This window comes from Oryx dammah, unplaced genomic scaffold (genome assembly GCF_014754425.2).
Source record: "Oryx dammah isolate SB20612 unplaced genomic scaffold, SCBI_Odam_1.1 HiC_scaffold_11, whole genome shotgun sequence".
Taxonomy (NCBI): Eukaryota; Metazoa; Chordata; class Mammalia; order Artiodactyla; family Bovidae; genus Oryx; species Oryx dammah.
This window is the reverse complement of record NW_024070195.1, coordinates 35270193-35293795: the sequence shown is the minus strand read 5'-3', so window position 1 is coordinate 35293795 and position 23603 is coordinate 35270193. Positions and strand designations below refer to the sequence as shown.

Sequence of the window (23603 nt, the reverse complement as noted above, 5' to 3'; positions counted from 1 at the left end):
ATACCCCAGTTTCACCTGCTCAACATAAATACCTGTCCCCCGTTGCACAGAACTCGTCCCCAATGTCTTGCCTTATCTAAGTTGCCCACCGTCCTGTGGGTAGAAGGCACCATTCCCAGGGGTTCAGAACAGTTAAGGGACTTCCCAGGGTCACAGCCAAAGATAGGCGTCTAGATTCTAAGCCTGGCCCCTTCCCACCCACCCGGGAGCCTGTAGGGGAAGGCTGGACCATGAATGCTGCTAAGGCTGCTGGAGGCCGAGGACCAAGCAGGCCTAACAGCACTTCCCCCTCAGAGGGAGGGGCACAGGCCTGTGCTTCGCTGGGCTGCAGGCTTAGTAGAGGTGTGTGCACGTGTGTGAGTGGCTCAATCGTGTCCAGCTCTTTGGGAACCCGTGGACTGTGGCCCACCAGGTTCCTCTGTCCATGGGATTCTCCAGGCAAGAATACTGGAGTGGGTCGCCATTCTCTTCTCCAGGGGATTTTCGCAACCCAGGGATCGAACCCAGGTCTCCTGCATCACAGGCATATTCTTTCCCATCTGAGCCACCAGGGAAGCCCTTGGTAGAGGAGTGAAAGTGAAAAGCGTTCAGTCGTGTCCGACTCTTTGCGACCCAATGGGCTATGCAGTCCATGGACGTCTCCAGGCCAGAATACTGGAGTGGGGAGCTAGCTTCTCCCTTCTCCAGGGGATCTTCCCAACCCAGGAATCGAACCCAGGTCTCCTGCATTGCAGGCGGATTCTTTACCAGGCAGAGGAGAAGAGCCCCATATCCCAAAGGAACTCATCCGCTCCAGGCCTTCCTGGAGCCACACTGCTCTCCTCAGCACCAGTGCCCCCCACCCGCCCCGTCCCAACTTGGGCAGCCCTCCCCAGACACCCCTCCCCACTGAAGCCCCACCACGCACACAGGCTAAGGGACATGTCTCTGGTTGCACAATTCTCCCGGGCCTGGGCCCTCGTCACATGGTTGGATGGAGGCGACTCTCATCTCTGCAGCGAGACACTATCTCCGCCCAGGTGAGGACCCTGTCTCTAGTTCTCTCCTGGGTCACGGCTCTTGGGCGGCCTCTGCCCCTCCCCCTGACACACCCGCCCTGCCCTGGCCAGCAGTACCGTGTTGGGCATCTGAGTTTCGGGATTGATGAAGCCCAGGACATCATCCAGACACATAATGTTGTCAATGACATCAAACTGAAACAAATAAACAAAAAAAAAAACCAGTCCCTTTGTGGGAGAAGGCACTTGGAGAAAGGCAGAGGGGAAAGGGGTAATGGGCAGCCGCTGACCTGAGGGACCTTAGAGCCCACCTCACCCCACCCGCTCATCTGGGGATAAGGGAACAGGCCCAGAGAGACCTGAGCTGTCCGGGTTCCCCAGGCCCCAAGGCCCAGGTTAGGGCTCTTCCTAAGGAGCCAAGTTGCCCAGGGAGATTGCTTTATGCCTTCTGTCAGGACATGGCTTTGCAGGTGTGCTGGGCATTCCGGTATGAGTCTCTTGTTTCTTCCTAGCAGGGCTTTCCGAACTAGGGATGATGTTTCTCCCGGGAGACTGGGGCTCCCTGGGGGCAGGGCTGTGTCTCCCCTCAGACTGGGGCTCCCTGAGGGCAGTGCCTTGCTGCAGGGGCACAACACAGGGCCCCAGCTCTGCTGGCGGCGGGCACGGGCCAGCTCCGCACTCACCTCCCGCTCGGGGTTGGAGCCGATGTGCAGCATGGCCATGGGGCTGTTGGGAGCACTGTTGCCGGCTGAGGACGACAACACGTGTGCGGGGCGCACGCCTGGGGAGGCGGCTGGCAGGGGCTTTGGGGAGCCCTGGGCGGGGCTGATGTGGGCGGCAAACTTGTTCCCGTAGGTCTCAGACAAGTACTCCCGCACCTTCTGGTCCCGGGACTGCTGCAGGTGGTAGGAGGTGGGGTTCTCCAGGTAGGACTGCACCTGGGAGAGGGGGGAGGAGGCAAAAGGTTCCAGGCCGGGGCTCCGAGGGACCCGGGCAGGGGGTGGAGGGGCCGGCCCGAGCCCCAGGCCTCACCTTCAGCACCTCCCCGGGCACTGGTGGCGGCGACTGGAAGTGGACGGGGGTGTCGATGGCCGGGGTGGGCGGCCCCCCCAGCTGCTGCTGCTGCTGCTGCTGCATGTAATGCACGACAGCCTGCTGCTGCATGCGCTCGCGCTGCTCCTCCTGCTGCGCCTGCTCCCGCATGAGCTGCATGCGAAGCCCGATTCGCGACGCCATGGTGGCTGCCGGCTCCCTGGGGACAGGGAGGGGCAGCGCAGTGAGGCAGGGGGCCCTGCAACTTGCACGGGGTCTCGGTGGTGAGGACTCCGAGCTTCCATGGCAGGGGTCCCGGGTTCAATCCCTGGTCTGGGAACTGTTCAGTCACTTCAGTCACGCCCGACTCCGTGCGACCCCATGGTCTGTACTCTACCAGGCTCCTCTGTCCATGGGGATTCTCCAGGCAAGAATACAGGGGTGGGTTGCCATGCCCTCCTCCAGGGGACCTTTCCGACCCAGGGATCGAACCCATGTCTCTAATGTCTCCTGTGACTTTCCTGGTAGTCCAGTGCTTAGGACTCCACACTTCCACCACAGGGGTCCTGGGTTCGATCCCTGGTCTGGGAACTAAGATCCTGCAAACCACGTGGTACGGCCACACAAAACAACAACAAAAACAAGCAAGACCAAGTGCATGGGCTCTTGGGGAGAGACCAGGACAAAGGTGACCGCATTTCACGGGAGCAGGAGGGCGCGCGGGAGATTTGCTCAAGGTCACTGAGCAAGAGGATGGCAAAGCCGAGACTTAAATCCAAGTCTGCTGGTTTCTTGGGCCAAAGATTCGTTCATGCTCCCTTCATTTGTTCTAGTATGTCAGCACCCCAAACTTGGAGTCAGTCTTGACCCGTTTTTCTCTCTCATGCCACCTGGTAAGCCTGCCAGATATGACCCCCAATACATCCTCCTCTGCTACTGCCTCACTGCCCCCAGGGAGGGCCCAGCCTCTGCCATGCCTTACCTGGCTTCCTGACGGTGCCTCCTAACTTCCAGCTGGCCCCACAACATTCTACTTGCAACTCGATAATTAGAGGGATCCTGTTACAACCTAAGTTAGAGACTGTCTCTCTTTCGGCTCAGAACTCTCCATGGTTCCCATTTCTCTCCGCATAAAAGCTGAAGTCCTTGCCATAAAAAGCCCTCTCTGATCTGTCCCCACCTGATGGTCTCCTGTGACCCCATCACCTCCTACTCTCCTCCCTGTTCCACCTGTTCCAGCCACACCTAATGCCTCAAACACACGAAGCATGTTTCCTGCTTCAGGGCCTTTGCACCTGCGCTTCCCGCTGCCTGGGATGCCCATCCCCCGGATGCCACCATGGCTCACTCCTTCACCCCCACTGCTCAATTGTGTCACCTCCTACCCTATTCAACATTGCAAAACCAGCACCCCCACCCCCAACTCTATGCCCCTTCCCTGTTTTAAGTTTCTCCCTGTCACTTATCACCATCTTAAATATTATGCATTTTTGCTTAGTTATTTCTATTCATCCTCTATCTCTCTCTCAGCAGGAATGCAAACTCCCCCCAGGGCAGGCATTTTGTCTGTCTTGTTCGCTGCTGTGCCTCAGGCCTCTACAAATGTATACAGGGAATGTTTACTATTTATGAACCAGCTCTGGCCATCCAGCACTGAGCCAGCTGTAGGCCCTGAGCTCCTGGCATCTAAAGTCCAGTAAGTGAGAAAGGCAAGTCCCTGGGTCATGGTAACCCCGCACAGAGAGGGTCACTTTGGGGCGCCTCGTCCTCCCTGGGTGCAGAGAGGGCACTTGGTAAACTGAGTCGGTAAGTGGTGGATCAGCACAAGACTGGCAGGTCAGCCGCAGTGTAGACCAGAGGCCGGAGCTGCACCCCAAGGTCCTAAGAATGAGACCCATACATCTGGGGGTGACAAGGGAAAGCAGTACAGGCTGGCATGTTCTGCCGAGTGCCAGACATCAGACTACATTGGCACTAGAGGAAGGTACTGGTAAATACGGGCTTCCTGGTCGTGCTAGTGGTAAAGAACCCACCTGCCAATGCACATGGGTTCAATCCTTGTGTTGGGAAGATTCCCTGGAGAAGGAAATGGCAACCCAATCCAGTATTCTTGCCTGGAAAATTCCTTAGGCAGAGGAGCCTGGCAGGCTGCAGCCCATGGGGCCGCAAAGAGTCAGAGGCGACTGAGCACACGCTGGCAGATATTCAGTGAAAATCACCAGATCGGGGAACTAATAATCTGCATCCTATCTGAGCATTCACTGTGTGCTGGGCAGGGTTCCAAACACTTTCACCTCAAACAGCCCCCTCTGGTAGCTTTGGTTATTATTCTCCTCCTACAGATAAGGAGGGACAGTGGCACAGGGAGGTTAAGTATGCTGCAGCGGGAATAGAGCCGGGACCCAATGCCAGTCTGGCGCCCCGGCCCGTCGTGGGCGGGGGTGGGGGTTCTGTCTCCGTGTAGAGCTGGGAAGGCGTTTGTCCCAGGTTGCGCGTCTGGTTGATCCAGGGCCAGGAATGGAGCCCCAGCCACCTGGCCCCAGGCCAGGGCTCCCTCTAACCACCCTGCAGCCTGACCTATAAAGTGGAGCAGCTCTGTCCACCTTGCGGGCTGAGTAGTTAGTGGCCATTACCTCATCTCCCTTCCTCGCTTTTCTGCCCCCTTAGGCTAGGAATTCCTGAAGAGGCTGCTTCAGCCCCAGGGGCCTCTGGCCGGCTCCCAACAGGACAGTCGCCATGGAGGAAGGGGCAGACGCTCCCCTTCTCTGCCCTTCTCCGTCCTGTGCTCCCACAGAGAGGTGGCCTGTCTTTGGGCCTCCTCCCCAACTGTAGCCTTGCAAACCTCACGGGCTCTGACCCCGGCCCACTCCCCTCACAGCTGCACCCCCTGCCTGCTCACACAAGCAGTGAGCAGGAACAATCTGACTTCAGTTGGCCCCAGTGGGTGGCGAGGCGATGCAGACACTGGGCCTGGCAGTGCCAGCCGGCCCCAGGGGGACTCAGGGAGAACGAGCCCCTTGTTTCTCTGACAAAGGGCTGGGCGAGAACCTGGGCTCGGGCCCCGGCTAAGCCTCTCTCACTGGCTGTGCCAGCCTCAGTTTGCTCATTTGTAAAATGGACGCAGGAATCCCACGTGGGGTCTAGGAGAGCCTTGGGGAGAGGATGCTGAATTGCAAACCGTGAGGTGACTGCGTATCAGAGGGTGTCAGACGCCTTAGCCTGTCCCCTGTCCTCTGACAGAGGGTGGCTCTCCCACCTTCACCCCCATTGCCAAAGCTGTCACGCCCCCCCACAGAGCTGCTGCCACTCGCTGAGTCCCAGCCCCGTCCTCTGCCCACCCCACCTCCCCGCCTGGGTTGCTCTGGGTACGGTGTGGCTCGGTGGGATGGGTGTGGAGTTTAGGGTGGGACTTGAGGGATGAGGGGATCCAAGGGCAGACGGGGTGGTCCCGGAGAGGGCACAGATGGTAGTGGCTCTCTTGCCTTGAGGCTCCTCTCCCCACCAAGCCCCAAAGCACACGTGCTCACTCAGCACCTGAGGGCCACTTACAGCCTCCCTGGTGCCCAGTCTGGTCAGGAGGGGCTGAGAGGAGGGACACAGGAAATGAAAACGCCCCAGACCCTCCCCAACATCTGACCTCAGACCTGCCAGGCCTGGAAAGGGTCCACCGTGCATAACTCAGGAACACTGGGAGCCTTCCTCTAAGCTGAGTCTGGGTTCTAGTTTAGTTGTGACCAAAATGGGCTCCTCCGTCCAACGGAGGCAGCCAAAGTGACTGCTCTGCCCATACTGGCTGGGTGGCATCGGGAAAGCCACTCAACCTCCCTGTGCCTTGGTTTCTTCCCTGGTAAAAATGAAGCCAATAATGGCACCTGCCTCATGGGATTGTTGTGAGGATTCTAGGAGACACAGTGAGTGTGCCCTTGTGTGTGTGAGTTGCTCAGTTGTCTGACTCTTCGTGACCCCATGGACTGCAGCCCACCAGGCTCCTCTGTCTATGGGATTCTCCAGGCAAGAGTACCAGAGTGGGTTGCCATGCCTTCTTCAGGCTAACAGCCCCTAGGCATCCGATAATGGGTGGATCCTGCCTCCTCTCTGAAGCAGTGCCCTTCTCTGGTCAGAGGCCAGAGCTGGTTTCACACCAGCCTGTGTGGAGGCCTCCCTTGTCAGTCATTTACACCTTAGTATGAATAGCTGGTCAGAACCTTTCCCAAGGAAAGATGTGGACAGAGGGAGGGGAAAGATGGGGAGAAATCAGTGAGGAGAGGCAAGTAGAAAAAGGATCCTGGGACAGGAAGGTCTCAGGTATCAGGAAGATCTCAGAGACACAGCATTGAATGGGCAAATCAAACTGCAGGATAAAATGTACAGCCAGAGCCCGCTGAGGCAGGAAATAAATAAATGTGCAGAAAAGACTGGAAGAATCAGGATGCTTCTTGAATACTTACCAATGGTCAAGGCTGCGCTAGGTGCTTTCCAAATATTAACTCATCTGTTCTTCACAACAACCCAAGCCAGTGACTGCTAGTATTGCCCTCAATTTCCAGGGAGAAACTGAGGTGCAGAAGCGTGAAGTCATTGGCTCAAAGTCACATATCTGGTAAGTAGCAAGATGGTGATTTGAACCAGGCAGCCTGATTCACTGGGCCCCCAGCATCCAAACTGTTCACTGTGGTTACCTCTGGGGAAGACAGGTGGGCTGGGACGGGCAAAGAGGGGTTCTTAGAGTTTCTCATCCCACTTTCGAAGCAGTTAACTCTTAGGGTTATGAAGATGTGCTACTTGTACGATTCTTGTGTGTGTGTGTGTGTGTGTGTGTGTGTGTGTGCACCATGAGGCATGCAGAATCCCAATTCCCTGACCAGGGGTCAAACTCGCGCCCTTAGCCATGGAAGCACAGATTCCTAACCTAACTGGACCACCTAGGAAGTCTCTGTTGTAATTCTTTAAAACCAAGGGGAAAGGAAGTAAGGCATTTTCTAGGGGTTTGTGAGGAGCCCAACTGGCTTCCAATCATGTCCAAAGGTGAGATCCCCTAGGTCCACCTGGAATCTGGCCCAAGCCCTGCTTTGCTCAGCGCAGTGGTTATTAGGCCAGCTGAGGACCCTGAGTGGAGACACTGAGTGGCCTCCGGAAGCACAGGTCAGGGTCAGAAGCCACGTGCCAGCACCCAGGGCCCAACTCAGGTTCCCCTACACCCCCAGACACCAGCCTTCGGAGGGGATGTGATCTTCATGAAGGGCCCCCCCAAACAGCCCTGAGCTGAGGCACGTCCCTTCAATTGTGTGCCGGGCCTGAACTGCCTTGGGGACTTTTCCTACTTCCAGGTGATCTTTTAAAAAATATGAGCAGGAAGCAGAAAACACATAGAGCCTCAAGAACCAGCAACTCCATTCCTAAGTGTCTGCCCAGCAGAAAAGCATCTCTGTGGGCACCAGAGGACATGGACTAGAATGTTCACAGCAAGCGCTATAGATAGTGGCCAAAACTGGACACCACTCAAATGTCCATCAACAGGAAGATGTATAAGGAGGTGATATCTCTGTGCCCTGGAATGCTACTTAGCAATGGGAGTGAACCAACTATTGCTAAACACAACTCAGATGACTCTCACAGACATTTAACGGTGAACAAAAGAAGCCAAACGGGCATACAGAGTGATTGCTATACAGATGGTTCAGAAAGGGGTAAAACAAATCTTTTATGTTGGAATTCAGGATCCTGGTAACCCTTGGGGGGAGCAAAGGGGAGGGGACACAGGACAGCTTGGGGTGGGGGCTGGGAGGACTAGGAATGTTCTGTAATGTGAGGCGGATATTGGTGACATGGGAGTATCGAGTTTATGAAAATGCATCCAGATGCTCACTCAACAATTTGCACACTTTTCTCTAAGTGTGTCGTACTTTCACTAAAATTTTACAGAAGAATGAGGGCAGGCATTAAAGAACGTAAAAGAAGAGCTGAACAAATTACCCTTCCCTCCCCCACCCAAGTATGGCTATGACTTTAAAATGCCTTTGGTACCAGGCAGCTTCAACACCACTGCCCAAGGATAGCTTGGTATCAAAGCCTTTAAAAATATCAAAGCCTTTAAAAATATCCACCAGCTTGAGGAAGAAGTCTCAAATACAGAAAAGGCTTTTATGCATAAAGATGTCCATCACATTCTATAGAGAAAAATAAAAAATAATCTCAATGTCCAGCAATAGGATGGTTAAATTATGTTGCATTCTGGAATTCTCTGGGGGTCCCACTGGTTAGCACTCTGCACTTTCACTGCTGAGGACCCAGGTTCCCAGGTTCAATCCCTGGTTGGGGAACTAATATCCCACAAGATACAGGGTCCAAAAAAAAAAAAGGTTTTGTTCCTCCTCGTAGAATGTTGTGTTTATAATAAGTAACACAGGGACATGTCAAGTGACAAAAAGTAGTATGCAAAGTTATATATAAAATCTGATCATCATTGTGCAAAATATGTGTAAAAAACCTCGGGAGGAAATAAACTATTACTGACTTCTTTGGATGATGAAATCATGAACAATTTTTTCTTTCTTTCTACCTTTTGGAATGTTGTTCTTTTTCTGTAATGAACATGTATATCTTTTTAATGAGGAAAAATAAACTAATGCTTATGGACCAGGTATGGACCTGTTTGTGGACCAGGTATGGACCTGTTTATGCACCAGGTATGCTTAAATACATCTTATGTATTAATAATTATCACAATCACTTTATGATATGAGTCTCAGTACTATCCTCCCGACCCCACCCCCCTTTATAGATGAAGAATCTTGTACAGAGAGTTTGTCACTTGCCAAAGTTCGCAGAGCTAATGAGTGGCTAGGCTGGATGCTGGCAGTCTGACTCCACCATCCTAATCCTGAGGCTTAGAGTTTGGCCCTGGTCCCGCACTTGGGGCAAGGTGGTCACATTTTATTTTAGGGATTCCCACTGAAGAAGCCCCCCTCCAATCAAAGGGTTTCAGCAGCTGATCTCTTTCATCTAGCTCAGGGGCCAGAGGGTCCTGGGACAAGGGAATGGTCTGGAATCCTCAAGCACAAGCAGAAAAAATTCTGCCCTTCCTCAAAGGGCAGAGATAATTTCCTGTATTCCTAGGAAAAAACATTATGTCTGGCGGCTGAAACAACAAAGTGTGGATGCTCAGAGGCCAGGGTGCCTGGTTAAGCCATTTATTGCATTCTACGCCTCTGCGGTCGGAAGAAGTTTTCTTCTGATCCAGTCTGTTACAAACCACCAGCTGTGTGGGAGCTGCCCAGCTGAGACGGAGGGGAAATCAAACCAATCACTAAAGGAAGGCCTCCTGAACAGGTGCTGAGGCTCCCGGAGGCAGGGGGATGGACCCCGCGACCTCCTGGGTAACCTTTCAGCCTTGGGAAGGGAAGAGAGGGGAAGATTCCAGGACTGGGGGTTGTTTTAACTTCTCGGAGCCCCCTCTGGCAGAGGGCCTGGCAAAGGAAGGCCTGATGAACTAGGATATGGAACAAGAGTGTCCATAGATCCCTCACACGTTAGGACAAGGCCGTTCCTAATTATCAAGGCAGTCATGGGTCCCCAGAGGGTCTAGGGGGCATTACTTGGGTGGCACCCAAAGAAAGCTAAGGGTAGGGAGGTGCATTAAGATCGGTCCCCAGGAGCCAGCATACCTGCCCGTAAGATGATGTGGGGACTTGGCGGCAGGATGTCTGGGGATGAATTCCAGACGTGGGCCTGACTCTGTCCAAGCCCAGCCTCAGTCTCTCCATCAGTCAAGTGGGACTTACCAGCTGGGGAACCTCTCCCACAGAGCTGCTGTGACCTAAGCTGGGATGCTGTGTACAGGCCTCTGCAAGCGTGAAAGCATGGGCATGGGGTGGGGGTGATATCACCATTGGGTCACTGTTCACCACCGCTTCATCCATGCCCACCGGGGGCATCCCTGGGCAAGTCTCCTCTTTCTGTTCTTTAGTTTCTTTTGAGGAAAGGGTCCCCTCCATTCCTCCATCCATTTACATATGAGGGCCCCAGGTAGGGGGAGCCCTGCCTAGTGGTCACCTAGCTTCTATCTTTCATTACAGACTGGCCAGGAGAAGCAAGGCTTTGGCCAGTTTTTCCCAGTACCAGATACCCTCTTTGTTTCCTGTCCAGAAGCCTTGGGTTGTAAAAGATTTTCTTTCCAAAGCTTGTCTATGATACGTAATTCACTGCAGTGCTATAGGAGAGGCGGGTGGGGAGCAAGGAAGCCTACCTCTCTGGGTTCTAAAGGGATCAAGAGCAGGCAGAGTACTGAGCACAGCGCCTGTGCTGGAGACACTTGGTTGGGTGGGTTGTTATCATCTTAGGTGACCCAAGCTCCCTTGGGGGTCATGAAAAGCAACAGTGGGCCCTCTGGCTGCCTCCAACACTGAAGGACAGCAACTGGGAGTCACACTTGCTCTGGTAGGTGTGACCCGCAGGACACTGCAGGGCTGGGGGCAGGGAGAGCACAGTCAGGGGCTTGGTTTTTGGGGGAGAGGGCCATACCATGTGACATGCAGGATCTTACTTCCCCACCCAGAGATCAAACCCGCATGCACCGCACTGGAAGTGCGGAGTCTTAACCACTCAACCACCAGGGATGTCTCAGGGGCTTTAGACAGCCTGACCAACCTAGACAGGATATTCAAAAGCAGAGACATTATTTTGCCAACAAAGGTCCGTCTAGTCAAGGCTATGGTTTTCCCAGTGGTCATGTATGGATGTGAAAGTTGGACTTTGAAGAAAGCTGAGCGCTGAAGAACTGATGCTTTTGAACTGTGGTGTTGGAGAAGACTTTTGAGAGTCCCTTGGACTGCAAAGAGATCCAACCAGTGCATCCTAAAGGAGATCAGTCCTGAATATTCATTGGAAGGACTGATGTTGAGGCTGAAACTCCAATAGTTTGGCCACCTGATGCAAAGAGCTGACTCATTTGAAGAGACCCCGATGCTGGGAAAGATTGAAGGTGGGAGGAGAAGGGGATGACAGAGGATGAGATGATTGGATGGCATCACCGACTCAATGGACACGAGTTTGAGTAAACTCTGGGAGTTGGTGATGGACAGGGAGGCCTGGCGTGCTGCAGTCCATGGGGTCGCAAAGAGTCGGACATGACTGAGAGACTGAACTGACTGACTGACTGAACACAGGCAGGAGGTGGAGAGGTTGGAGAGGAAGGAGAAGGGACGTGAAGGGCAGACACCGGAGCTCCCAGGCTGCTGAGTGGCCTCCAGGGCCCACGGCTCAGGCCATCAGCCCCACATCCCGGCTCACATCCCACAGGAAAGGGTGGGAGCTGGCGCCTCCTGGTTGGCCCCAGGCAGGGCAAGGGGGGCAGCTTCAAAGGCGATCCCAGACCAGAGAGGCGCCCGTCTTGTCCCTGAGGGATCAGCTGGTCCCTGGCAGGAGGCCGGCCCCAGGAGGACTGTCACTGCGCTTTTTAGGATGGGGGCCGCGGGTGGGCAGGGGGACACGTGGCTGAAAGAAGCAGGGAGAGGAGAAACCATAACAGTCCTGGGAGGTGTCTGCCCTTGTGATATGCACAGACTCAGGTGGGCCACATGCACAAACGCTCTGCCGTCTGTCTGTCTCACACCCAGACACACAGTGCAGAACCCCTCACCCTGCCGCTTGGCGGGGAGCTGCCCCTTTCCTGGGTTGGAGCAGGGTGAGGGGGCCGAAACCCCTGTCTCCCCCTTCTCCCCTGCAGCCCACGCCAGCCACCCCACCCCCTTGACCAGCCTGCCTGTGGTTCACACGGTTTTATTCTCCGGTTGTTTCCTGGTCACCGCCAGTCTCCCCAGCTACAAGGAAGCTCCCAGAGAAATCGGCTTTCTTCCTCAGAACCTCCGCCCCATCCCAGCCGGCAGACTTTCCAGAACGAGACTCGGGGCCCTGGGAGGCTGCTCGTCCAACCACCCGTCACGTGCTCAGTTACCACCTGTTCACTCATTCAGCAAACAGCCCGATCCCCTCGGTGGACCAGGCAGAATGCTGAGCACATGACCAAGATCAGACCTCACCCGTCCCCACCGACACTTCACGGGACAAACAGAGCTTCTGCAGATGAGAAAACCAAGACTCGCAGAGGGGTTCCGGGCCCTGGGCAAGGTCACACTACAAGGATGCGGTGAAGCGGGGAGACCAGCCCAGCTCTCTCCTGCAGGTGTGGCCACCACCAGCTCCAGTATCAGAAGGAAACCAGGGGTGCAGAGGGAAGAACACTGGAGATGGATTATTGTCCCCGTAAACTCCCAGCCCCGCCTCACCCCTCATCCTTTGCTGTCCTCAGTGAATCCTATGGAGGATCCTGAGGCCTGCACACCCCTCAGCCCTCCCAGAGGCCCCAGGACACAGGCCAGGCCCGGCCCACCTGCAGGCTCTCTGCTGCTCCGTGGCCAAGATGGATCCAGGCCCAGGGCTCAGGAGATCGACCATACATCGGGATCTCACTGAGGCAGTTAATGTGGGCCATGCAAGGGCCTCAGGGGGAAATCATATCAAACAGGCTGGACAGAAACGTGATTGCATGGCCTGGAGTCCTGACACTGGACAGCAGAGGGAGGGGCTGGGAGGGAAGGGCAGCCCACAGGTGGCACCCCAGACAGGAATGGGGCCTGAAGAGCAGGGGTGTCAAGGCTGGGTCTCCAAGGGGTTCAAGCCCTGTGTGATGCCCGCCCCCCACCCCACCCCCCGCCGCCCCCAGCCCACCCGATCCCCTCCCCGTGCTAAGTTCTGTGGGTGGTAGATCAGCCTGTAAGGTCATCAATGCCCCCCAGGGAAGCCGAGGCCCAAGACTCCGCCTGGTTGGTCACTGCGTGCCATCGTGGATTTGGGGCCCAAGAGTTTGGAGCCTCTGGAATGAGTCTGTTCCCAAAGGGCTGAGTAGGATTGAAAAGCTGTGTTTAGCTGTCCCATCGCCCAGCTGTGTGAGCCCCCTTGGGGTCCCTCTCCCAGTTGGACCCCTGGTTAGTCATGTGAGGGGGCAGGGGGTCTGGTGGTGGGCCCCCTTCCCGCTCTGTCCGGGCAGGTGCAGGGCTCAGGCCACATGGATAGTCCGGGGCTGGATGCCCGCCAAGCCACCCTGCAAAAGGGGACAGGGAGAGCCGTCTCGGGCGCTATCTCAGGAACTCTGTCTCTAGAGCTGCAGCAGCCTTGGGGGACCCAGTCTTCACTTGTCTGTCTCCTTAGGAGACAGCAACCGCTCCCCAGCCCTAGTGCCGGCCTTTTGCGCAGGGCAGGCCTGCTGACCCCGGTGTGAGAGGACACAGCCCATGGCAGCGAGGAGCACACAGCCGGCACACGGAGCGGCCTCTGGCTCCAGACCCGGGGCCTGGCTCCAGACCCGGGGCCTCACTCCAAACCCAGCCTTCTCTGCCCCAGGGGCGCCTGGCTCCTGCCCCTGCCCTTGGGGGCTTCCTCTGCTTCCTCCCGGCTGCAGCCACCTCTCCAGTCTCCAGCCTCCCTGCCCATCATCCACTGCAATGAACTCCTACTGTTTGGCTTCCTTTTTCAGAATTTAATCTGCCTCTGAGGTCGATGAAGACAACCTCTTTAAAACTGAAGCATCCAGGCTTTGCCTAATACAAGAAGACTTTGGAAGAGAGGAGGGACAAAGGAAGGAAGAAAGACACCTATGAGCCCTGACAACTGCATTAAATTCGTAGAGGGTGGCCCATGGCGTCTGGGAACAAACCACCAGGCATTCATCACTACTTGCCCTGATTCCTTTGCGTAGTTCTAAGCTGATACATGGTACTGATGTCATCCTCAAACTATACACCACTGAGGATGCAGTAATATACTCCCCATTTCACAGAGGGAGCAACTGAGGCAAAGAGGCTGACAGCTTGCCCAAGGTTGCATGACAGTAGGCAGTGGAGCTGGGGCACCTGGTCTGCACAACCAACCTCCGCCTGCAGAGTCTCATGAGTGCCCAGAGACTGGCTGCATGCTGGGTGCCCAGGCTGGGATTCAGCCTGGAAAGGGCCTGAGGAGGCAGGGAGGGAGTCATAAGGCTCTGGGCTAGGCAGATGGGGCTGGACGCTGCTCCCTGCAGTCCAACCCCTCTGCCATCCCCTCAGCTGCATCTCTGCCTTCTGAGTCCTCTCCCTGGAAGATGACTGGGTTCAGTAAAATGCTCATATTCTGTGGACCCGACAGACCAGAGCTCATCTGGCTTTGTGACACTCTTCTGCTGTGTGACCCAGAACAGGTACTTAACCTCTTGGAGCCTCAGTTTCCCCATCTGTAAAATAGGATGGCAGTTATACCACCTCTCTCAGAGGAGGTGAGGGGAATCAAAGGCGCTGGAGTGTGTGAGGTGCCCAGCACCTAGGGGGTGGTCCATGAAGTTCAGTTCCCTGGCAGGGTGAGCTGTGTCCATCTGGCTGACTTCACCACTGAAAGCATGACCCACAGACATCACATCCCCGAGAACTGGTTAGAAATGCAGATTTTCAGGCCCCAGCCCAGACCTATGGAGTCAGACACTGCGTTAGCGCTTTAACACGGCATCCTAGGAGATTGGCGGGCACATTAAAGTCACTTCACTTGCAGCTTGTTGGGGCTTGATCACTTTCCGGTTTCAAGTGCGACAGGTGGGAGAGGGAGCCAAGAGGTGGAAAGAGATGCTTAAACGGACAGGCACAGGCCTTCGGAGCCCCACAGTGAACCTGAGCAAACTCTCAGGCCCCAGGGTCAAGGTGGAGCTGGGAATGAGGGCTCCAGGCCGGCTGGACTCCTGATTACCCGGTGCCAGGCCTCTGGCCAGGGCAGGAGGGAAACAGCCTGCAGGGACCAAAGGGAAGCCGATAAGTTTCCCTGTGATGGGAAAGCAACCCAGACAGGCCTACTCACACACACACAGCATCTCCTACACAAACCATTGCACGTGCGCACACACACACACACACACACACACACACACACACACACACACACACCCTGCCCCAGGACTTGGCTGCCCAGAGAACAGCCCCAGCAGGGAGCGGAAAACGCTGAGGACAGTCTGTGCCGGTGAGTGGTATGTGAGGAGTGCGGGCTGCTGGGGCCCCAATAGTTGGCTTGGATGACCACTCTACACACCCCCACTGCTCGCCCCTCCCCTTCACCTGTCCGAGCCCAAACTCAGCCGAGCACCGAGAGATCCAAGATCGGCTCCCCTGAGCTTCAAAGGGACCCACATTCTAACCGGTCCCTTCGCATCATGCCCGCTGATGGGCCCCCACCCCAGGTTGCTGGATGGCAGATAGCAGGATGGAGCATTGACCTCAGGGTTTCCCCAGGAGGCGGCAACACCCAGTGGACGGAGCCCACGGTGGTCTCCCACGCATACACGAGCAAGAGCAAAGCCCACCCTCTCCCTGGCCACACAGCTTCAGGAGCAGCAGGGACCTCTGCCCCTGGACCCACGGGTGGGTAGCAACACTCTCACAAACATCAACTTAAGCTCAGAAACACACACCCACTGACCTCTTTCACCTCCGCGGACTGGATGGCCAGGGGCCCCCAGGCTCGTAGGACTCCAAACAATCCTAAAATGTGGGCCCTCAAGCGGGCCTGGGATGCCCGAGAGAAAACCATTGACTAGGGGGTCACCAGGGCTGCTGCAAGGTGCACGATGTCATGGGCTCTGGAAAGGCCCTTGGCTCCCAAATATCCCCCCGCTGCGTCCAGAAATCCCTCCCAAACCTCCAAGAGTCACTGCCGGGAGAGGCTCCCACCTGAAGCCTGGTCAGCTCACAGCCTCGGTGAGAGGCCGCCGACAGCTGGCCTGAGTGGCAGAGGAGGGGCAGAGGGAGGGTGTGTGCCAGACCAGCAGCGCCAGCTCCCACCGGGAGGGGGCACCCCCTGACACCCCAGAAGGCCGGTTCCAGACAAGACAGCACTTCTCAGCCAGGGAGAAGGAGGGGTCCCTCAAAGGGAGGGGCTTTAAGCAACCCCAACTCCACACACGCCAGGGGACATGGGGTCCTGCCCCAGCAGTCTCTACAGGGAAGGCAAAGAGCTGGCGACCAGGAACCCAGGAACGGGGCGGGGGGTGGGGTGGGGTGCCCTGAGTGATGAGCACTGGGGGACAGGAGGGGGAATTAACCAGGTTCCAAAATAGCACTGCTGGTTCTGCCTCGCTTCACCCTGTGCAATGTCTGGCAGCTTCTGCTTTCAGTCTGACTCATGCCTGGTGGGGGCAGGACAGGGCGGCTGGAGCCTGCAGGGGCCGCCGGATGACCACAGGCTGTTCTCCCCTCGCTACCGCCCCCCACCCCGTGGCTGGGCCTTCTCCCCGGCCCCGCCCCGGCTTGAGCTGCGCTTCTGGGAACTGGGAACATTCAATTGGGCCACAAAATCCAGGGGTCCCCTGCCCGGGTCCTTGCCCAGCCAGCCCGTACTCGGCCTAGGGCTTCCTGAACAGCAGCTGCCCCAGACCCAGAGCACGGCGTGGCTTCTCTGCTGCCCGGCCCAGGTGCCCGGCTGGCAACTCTAACCCATCCGTCTGGAAGCCAGAGGAGAACTCTCTCCCCAACACTTGAAATGACCTTGTACCACAGCGTTACCCGCTCCCAGCCAAGGGAGCAGAGGGAGGCAGCCGCCTTCACCTGTCCCTCCCTCGCCAGCCACCAGAGATCTCACGCTCAACGCGCACACAGCAGGCCCCCACCCCATTTTCTGTCCTGAAATGCCACAAGGAACACTTGCTCTTTGCCAGGCAGAGGGAGGAACCCAGCGCTCGTTGGGTCGGGGCGGAGCCTTGTTCACTCTGCGCTCCCCATCCACCCCTCCCCCAACCTGTGCCCCCGACCCCCCGCCCTGCTTCCCCCACAGGGGTGAGACTTGATCAAAGATGCTTAAGCTCCCACCTGAGACAAACTGAAAGCCACGTCCTAAGTCCCCCGTGCTAATCTCTCCCACGTCCTCCCAGCCCTCACACCGACACATGCCTGCCCCAAATAAGCACAGCCACCTTTCTATCCAAGTGGGGCAGGTACAACTTCAAGGCCCAGTTCACTCTGCCAAAGCCGGCCCTGCCCTCCTCGGGGTGGGAAATAGATGCCACCGGTAAGTAGGAGGAGAATGTCAGAGGGCATGGGGCTGGCCAGCCCAGGCCAACATGTTCCTCCCCCACCCCCCCACCCTACTCGCCACCCTGGCACACGCACGCTGACCAAACCTGGTTTGGAAGTGAAAACATCAAGGGGAAAGTCTGTGGGTGGCAGCCGAAGAGATGAGTCAAAAGGGACCGGGACTTGGCAGGCCTGCTGGTGGCCCGTAGGAGTGTGGAGCATGTGCTCTGTGTGTGCCCGCCAGGCCGGCACCTGCCCTCCCTGCCTGCACACCAGGGGGCCTTACCTACACGCCCCTCCCTCCTTAACTCTGGTCCTTCCCCGCGCCCCCAGTTTGGGAGTGAGTCTAGTGTGAGTCTGAGGGATGGGGGCAGGAGTCTAGAAGGAGAAGGCCCCTCTCCAGGAAGCAGGTACCAGGCAGTGTTTTCCCCAGGGACAAAGAAGGGCGCTCACGAATAAACCGACCCCCGACCCTTATTGCACCGTGAATTGCATCCTGTTCCCCATAGAGACTCAGCGAGAGGGCACTGGAAGGCTCGGTTCCCCACTGACGAAAAGGCAGCCACGTGGCAGCCGTGGGTCTGGTGGCCTCAGGAGGGGGAAGAGGCAGGGGCGCGAGAGAAAGGAAAAGGAAGTCAGAAAAACCGCTACAATCACAGCCTCCGCAGAGCTCTGCCGGAAGGGGACTCAGAGTGGCTCAGGCTCTGTGGCCACCCAGTGCGTCGCCCCCACCCTCTAGGAGCGGATGTCGAGCTCAGAGAAAGAGAGAAAGGGCCAGAAGGGGCCGCCGCATGTGGCCCCTGGTAAGGACCCCCTGCACGCTGCTGAGTCCCTTCCCTCTGCTCAGAGCATCTAGAGGGGCCCTGGCAGCTTCTCCTCTTACAGTGACACCCGGCACAGAGCAGGTGGTCGCTGAATGCAGTGAATGTTGTGCCCATGACTGGTCCCAGTAGGAGGGGTCTGCCCAGGGGCAGCAGGAGAGGGTGGTGGCAGCTTTGTGGGCCTCGAGAAAAGTGAGCGGTGACAAGAGGGCTTGGCAGGAGGGACACTCTTAGGGACTGGCCGGCCACCATGCCTGCGTTCAGTGAGAGCGGCAGAGGCTGTCAGGGCCCCGGCCACGGCCCCTGGCCACTCCCAGTCCCGACCTGCCTACCTGAGGACCTCCATCAGCCAGCACACAGCTGCACCAGAGACAGCGGAGGCAGCGCCCGCCTTGCCCCAGCCAAAGACGGAGGGGAACTGGTAACAAACCCCCAATTCCAGCCCCTTCTCCCAAATGAAGTGAAAGTCGCTTGGTCATGTCCGACTCTGTGACCCTATGGACTATACAGTCCATGAAATTCTCCAGGCCAGAATACTGGAGTGGGGATCCTTCCCCTTCTCCAGGGGATCTTCCCAACCCAGGGATCGAACCCAGGTCTCCTGCATTGCAGGTGGATTGTTTACCAGCTGAGGGGTCCCAAGGCTGGGAATCTAAAGCACTTTCTCCAGAGCCCACAGTGGTCACCTGCTCTGAACACACATCTCAGTGGCTCCCTTCCCTTCCCCACCTCCCTCCACCTAATCCACTAAGGGGACTTCCTGGGGTCATCACCCAAGTAAACCATCTGCACTCACAGCCCTGTCTCAACCAAAGGGGCCCGAGGAGGGAGTTTTGACCTGAAATTGTGCAGCTAACTACAGCTTAGAAAGCTATTATTAAAAGTGCCAGAGTGAAATGCTGGCTGGGTGTCCTAGGGAGAAGCAGAGAGGCAGGCGTGCAAGAGCCCAGTTGCTGCAGAGAGACTGGGGGGTCGGATGCAGTGGCCAAGCGTGTACCTAGAACTTTCCTACCTGTGGCAGACAGGAGTGCCCTCAGAAGCAGAGTTGGCCTGATGAAGAGAAGAAACAGGACGTGCTGGGTTGCAAGTTACATGATCAGGAAGCCTCCACTGCAGGTGGGGGGCTGGTGACATTGTTACCGGTAGGAAATGCCAATAGGACTGTAAGTCCAGCGTGACTTCTGGCCCCCGGGGCTGCTCCTTGGATAGAACTATGGAACTCCGGCATTCCAGAACCTGAGCATGCCTGTCCATGCCTTCAGAAGCAAGGCTGTCATGCTCCACATTCAGAAAGAGGCACTGGGGACACCCAGGGAAGCCACTTGACCCCACACTACGAGCATGAGTTTTGAAGCAGAGAGAGCTGAAGTCCAGATCTGTTGCTCATTGGCTGCGTGACCTCCAGTAACTTCACTTCACAGGAGCCTGGTGTCCTCATGTGCAAAAGGAAGATAATGTCTATCTTGAAGATGCTCAGGAAATATTTGGTAGATGCATGGTTAGATGTATGGATGTAATGGATGCCCAGAGGGACATAAAGGATTAAAGGACGGATGGATGGATATGACGGGTGGATAGATATGATGGACAGGTGGATGAATGGATGGATACATGGATGGACACAGTGCATGAAGTGATGGATGGCTATCATGGACAGATGGATGGCTGAATGTTTACAAGGTGACAGAAGAGGGTGGTTTTCTTCAGTCTGGTCCCCACCTGGTTCAGTACCCTTTTAGGCTAAATTTAACAGCAAGAAAATGAAGGCCTATCCCTCTCTAATTTTTCTGTTAGAGAAATCTGTTTCCATTTATCAGGTTGACAAATGCAAAGTAAGATCCTCCTAATGGGCCTTAGCCACATTACCGGGGGGTCATTCCCTGAAGAGGGTAGCGGGCTAGGTCAGGAGAGAGGGTGTCCTCCTGGCCCGGTCACCAGCACCCCCGTTCCCATCATGTGGTTGCACCAGGTTCGTATCCCACTCCCCTCAAGTTCAAGTCCAGCCGACCCCAATCCCAGGGAACGTGGGTCTGGGCCAGGGAGAGGAAGTGGATGCTGAACAAGAGCAGGTAGGGGGAACAGGCCAGGGCAGCTAAGCAGAGGACCAAGAACAGAGCATGGATACGTGGGCTGGGAGTGAGCAGGGATCAGAGAAAAGGGACCGAAGAGCAGAGAGAGGGTGTGCTGTCTTTGGAGAAGTGGAAAAAGGAATTGGCCCTAAGAGAACAAGGAGCAGAAACGAAACACACTGAGCAACAAAGAAAGGTCATCTCCCTGCTCCATCACCCCCACTGTCCACCAGATAAAGCCCAAACTCCCCAGGCGGACACAGGGAACTCAGGATCCCCCTGTCCTAACCAAGTCCTGGGCTCAGTGAACGGGGTCCCATCACTTTCTCCCTGACACCATCCAGACCTCCAGATGTGCCTCCTGCCCTATCCTCCTTCCACAGATTGTCTAATAATGAAAAAAAAAAAAAAAAAGATTGTCTAATAATGCCTGTGTGTCTCTGGAAGGCCCGCTTCAGCCACCTCTTCCAGGCAGCCTACCCTGACTCCACCCTCCTCTGATTACCATTTGGAAACAGTTACTTAATTGGCTCCATGCCAGGCTCCAGGCCTGACACCAAGATCCAGATATAAGTAAGACAGTCTCTGTCCTCACCGGTACTCACAATCTATCTTGAAAAAACAACATTACTTGATAACATAGACTGCATTGTACTTCTGTTTAGAATGACCATCTCACTATGACTGTGCTGTGCTTAGTTGCTCAGTCATGTCCGATTCTTTGCAATCCTGTGGACTGCAGCCCACCAGGCTCCTCTGTCCATGGGATTCTTCAGGCAAGAATATTGGAGTGGGTTGCCATGCCCTCCTCCAAGGGATCTTCCCGACCCAGGGATCAAACCTAGGTCTACCACGTTGCAGGTGGATACTTTAGCATCCGAGCACCCAGAGAAGCCCTTACTATGCCTACTATCAATAAACCTGAACTGAGCACTTCCCGTTTGTCAGGAAATCTTCCTAAGGGCTTTACTGTGTCTTAATTCATTTGCCCTTCTCAACAACACAGGGAAGTAGGAAATATTAGTGTACCCATTTTATAAATGACAAACTGAGGCACAGAGGAGTTACTCTGTCGCGTTTTCTCAGCTGTAGTAGAAGCTCCCCGAGGGCTGTCCCCAGGTTTTCTCTTTCTCAGCATCTCCCAGGGAGAAGGCACTCAAACCTGGCCCTTCTGGGCTTGACATGCCTTCCTGTGGCCTGGGATGAAGGTGTTCTGGCTTTGTAGGGGGACAGCGTAATCAGAGAAAGCTGAGCCCAAGCAGGCTGGGCATGACAGGGCTCCCGGGTGGGGTGAGAGGGGAGCCAGCCTCTGTGTTCCCTTCCAGCCTCCCTCTTACCCACCTGTCCCAGCAGCCCAGCCTTGGCATTGCACAAGCTTGCAGTCCCTGCAGACTGCCCTGTCCATTTGGTGAGAGGGTTGAGGTGGCACCAAAAGGGAGCCAGGCCTCATGCCCGGGATGGACGGGAACAAGGAGGTAGGGCCGGGATAAGGGAGAAGCTTTAGCTCTGCCTGATCCCATGGTGGCTCAGGGCTCGTAAGCAGATAAGTTGAGCCTCATAGGTGTTGGTTCCAGGCACCCTCCAGGCTGGCCTGAGGGCCCGGGCACTAGGCAGAGATGGGACCCCTCAAAGCTGAGCGCTGGGCTGCCCCCTTGGCAGCCTCTCCGGCCTCAGAGGCCCCTTCAGGCTGGGAAACCTGAGGAGATGGGGCAGCTCAGGACGGATTCTCAGAATAGAAGCAACAGGAGGCCTTGCTCTAGGCTGGGGATGTGGAGCCTCTGGGCCAGCCTATGGAGCACAGGAAAAGGGGGTGAGGCTCCAAGTTCAGCCCTGGACACACCTCTCCTCCACATTCCTATGTCCTCCCGAGAAGCACGGGGGACACTCAGTGCCACCACAGCAGGGGAACTGAGGCAAGGAGCTGCCTTCCGATCCTGGGGACTTGTTCTGCCTGCCCAGCCACCAATACCATCTAAACTCCATGCTTCTCACAAGCACATGGGGACTCCAGACCCTACTGTTCTGGGATCCCCTTCCACTGTGGGGAATTGTACTTTCTAGAAAGTAGCCTACCTGGCTCCTCTAAGTTGGGCTGGGGCAAAGAAGGAGCCGGCCTTTCCCTGAGCCCTAACCCGAGGCTGGGTGTGCAGCACAGTAAGTGGTCCCGAGAGGCTGTGGACCAAGGCTGCCTGAGCTTGAACCCCAGCTCCATCGCTTGCTAGCTCTGTGCCCTTGGGCGAGTTACTGCAGCCTCTCGGGGTCTCGACACCTGGATTCCCACGTGAAAGGGAGACAGTGCTCCCTACCCTGCATCCACAGTTGATGAGAAACCAACGCGTGCGCTTGGCTCCTCAAGCTCCTGCATGGTCCTCGCTCCCCCCGCTCAGGGCACCCCCACTCACAGCCTCACCACCAGCCCTCCCTCCTCCTCCTCACCGGGGGCCCAGTGGCCCGGGCCCTGGCAGGGGCTGCTGAGGAGCTGCCGGAGCCACTGCTGCGGACGGAGCTGGTGCCAGGCCCACGGCGGGCACAGGGCCCAGGCGCACAATGGGGCTGTGTGTGCACCCAGTGTTACCCCGGAGCAGAGATGGGCAGGCCAGCATCTGGGGTCCAGCCAAGAATTCATTTCCCTGGAGAGGGCCTCCCCACCCCCTCCCAGGCTGCCCAGTCACCTCCCTCCCCCAGGGTGGGGACAGGCACCACCCACACCCCCACTGAGCCCAGGCACTGGAATGGGAACATGCCTGGTGGCTGGCGCTGGGGAAGAGGGACTCCTGAGTCCAGCTGCCAGACCGGGCTGCCTGCTTGTGAGGCACCCGGGACCCATTATGGTGATCTGGGGCTGCGGCTACTAGGAAGGTGAAGTCTGCAGGGGCTGGAGGATATGAGAGCGGTCAGCTGGGACCCCTCCCAGTCATATGGAAGGAGGGCCTCCCTGCTCGGCCAGAGCCTCAGGAGAGGAGCCGGCTAGTTCCCCGGGGGAATGAGTCACCGGCAGTGGCTGCAGCCAAGACTGCCGAGCTGGGAGCCGGTGGGCAGGTGGAGCCTCTCCTCACCCCTCCCTGCGGGTCTCCTCCGGCTAGAAAACCACTCGGCCGGTGCGGGGTGCTGACCACGGCGTCCCAGGCTGGGCCCCGGGAGGACACTTCCTCTGGCTCAGAGGATTAGCTGTACTAGGCCTGGGGGTGCACCGACTCGTAGAGCTGCAAGCATGGACCACTCGCCTCCCCTCCCCCGCCCATACGGGATGCCATGGAGAGAAGAGTCAGAATGCAGGTCAAGGCAGCTCCCCCAAAACCCTGAGTGAGACACAGGGTCTGAGGCGAGGGAGGAGGGGGACACGGGCCTCTGGTGAGTGAGGAAGAGGGGAGGAAGGCCAGGCCACCCTCTACCTCAGGCTGTGCCTAAAGTGGGGAGCTGGGGAGGGGCGCCCTTGCATGAAGTCACTTTCCATTCTCCTCAGAGCTCAGGAAGCTCCCAGCAACAGGAGATAACCACCCCAGCCCGAGGCCAGCCGGACCCACACACCCTCTCACGTCCAGTCATAACGACACAAATGTGTCCCTATGGGCTGCCGCCCACGCCTGCAGAGGGTCACACACAAAA

At 56.7% G+C, this 23603-nt stretch overlaps 1 protein-coding gene across 1 annotated transcript in view; it reads right to left on the bottom strand.

Annotated features, from left to right (window-relative positions):
* The window catches only part of TFEB (transcription factor EB), a 48279-nt gene that overhangs the window by 4817 nt on the left and 19859 nt on the right, over positions 1-23603 (bottom strand). The window contains exons 2-4 of the mRNA XM_040249711.1: positions 2031-2250; positions 1682-1936; positions 1116-1193 (exon numbers count right to left, since the gene is read on the bottom strand). Coding sequence (XP_040105645.1) covers positions 1116-1193; positions 1682-1936; positions 2031-2234 — 537 coding nt within the window. The 5' untranslated portion in view covers positions 2235-2250. The remainder of the gene's footprint in view (positions 1-1115; positions 1194-1681; positions 1937-2030; positions 2251-23603) is intronic.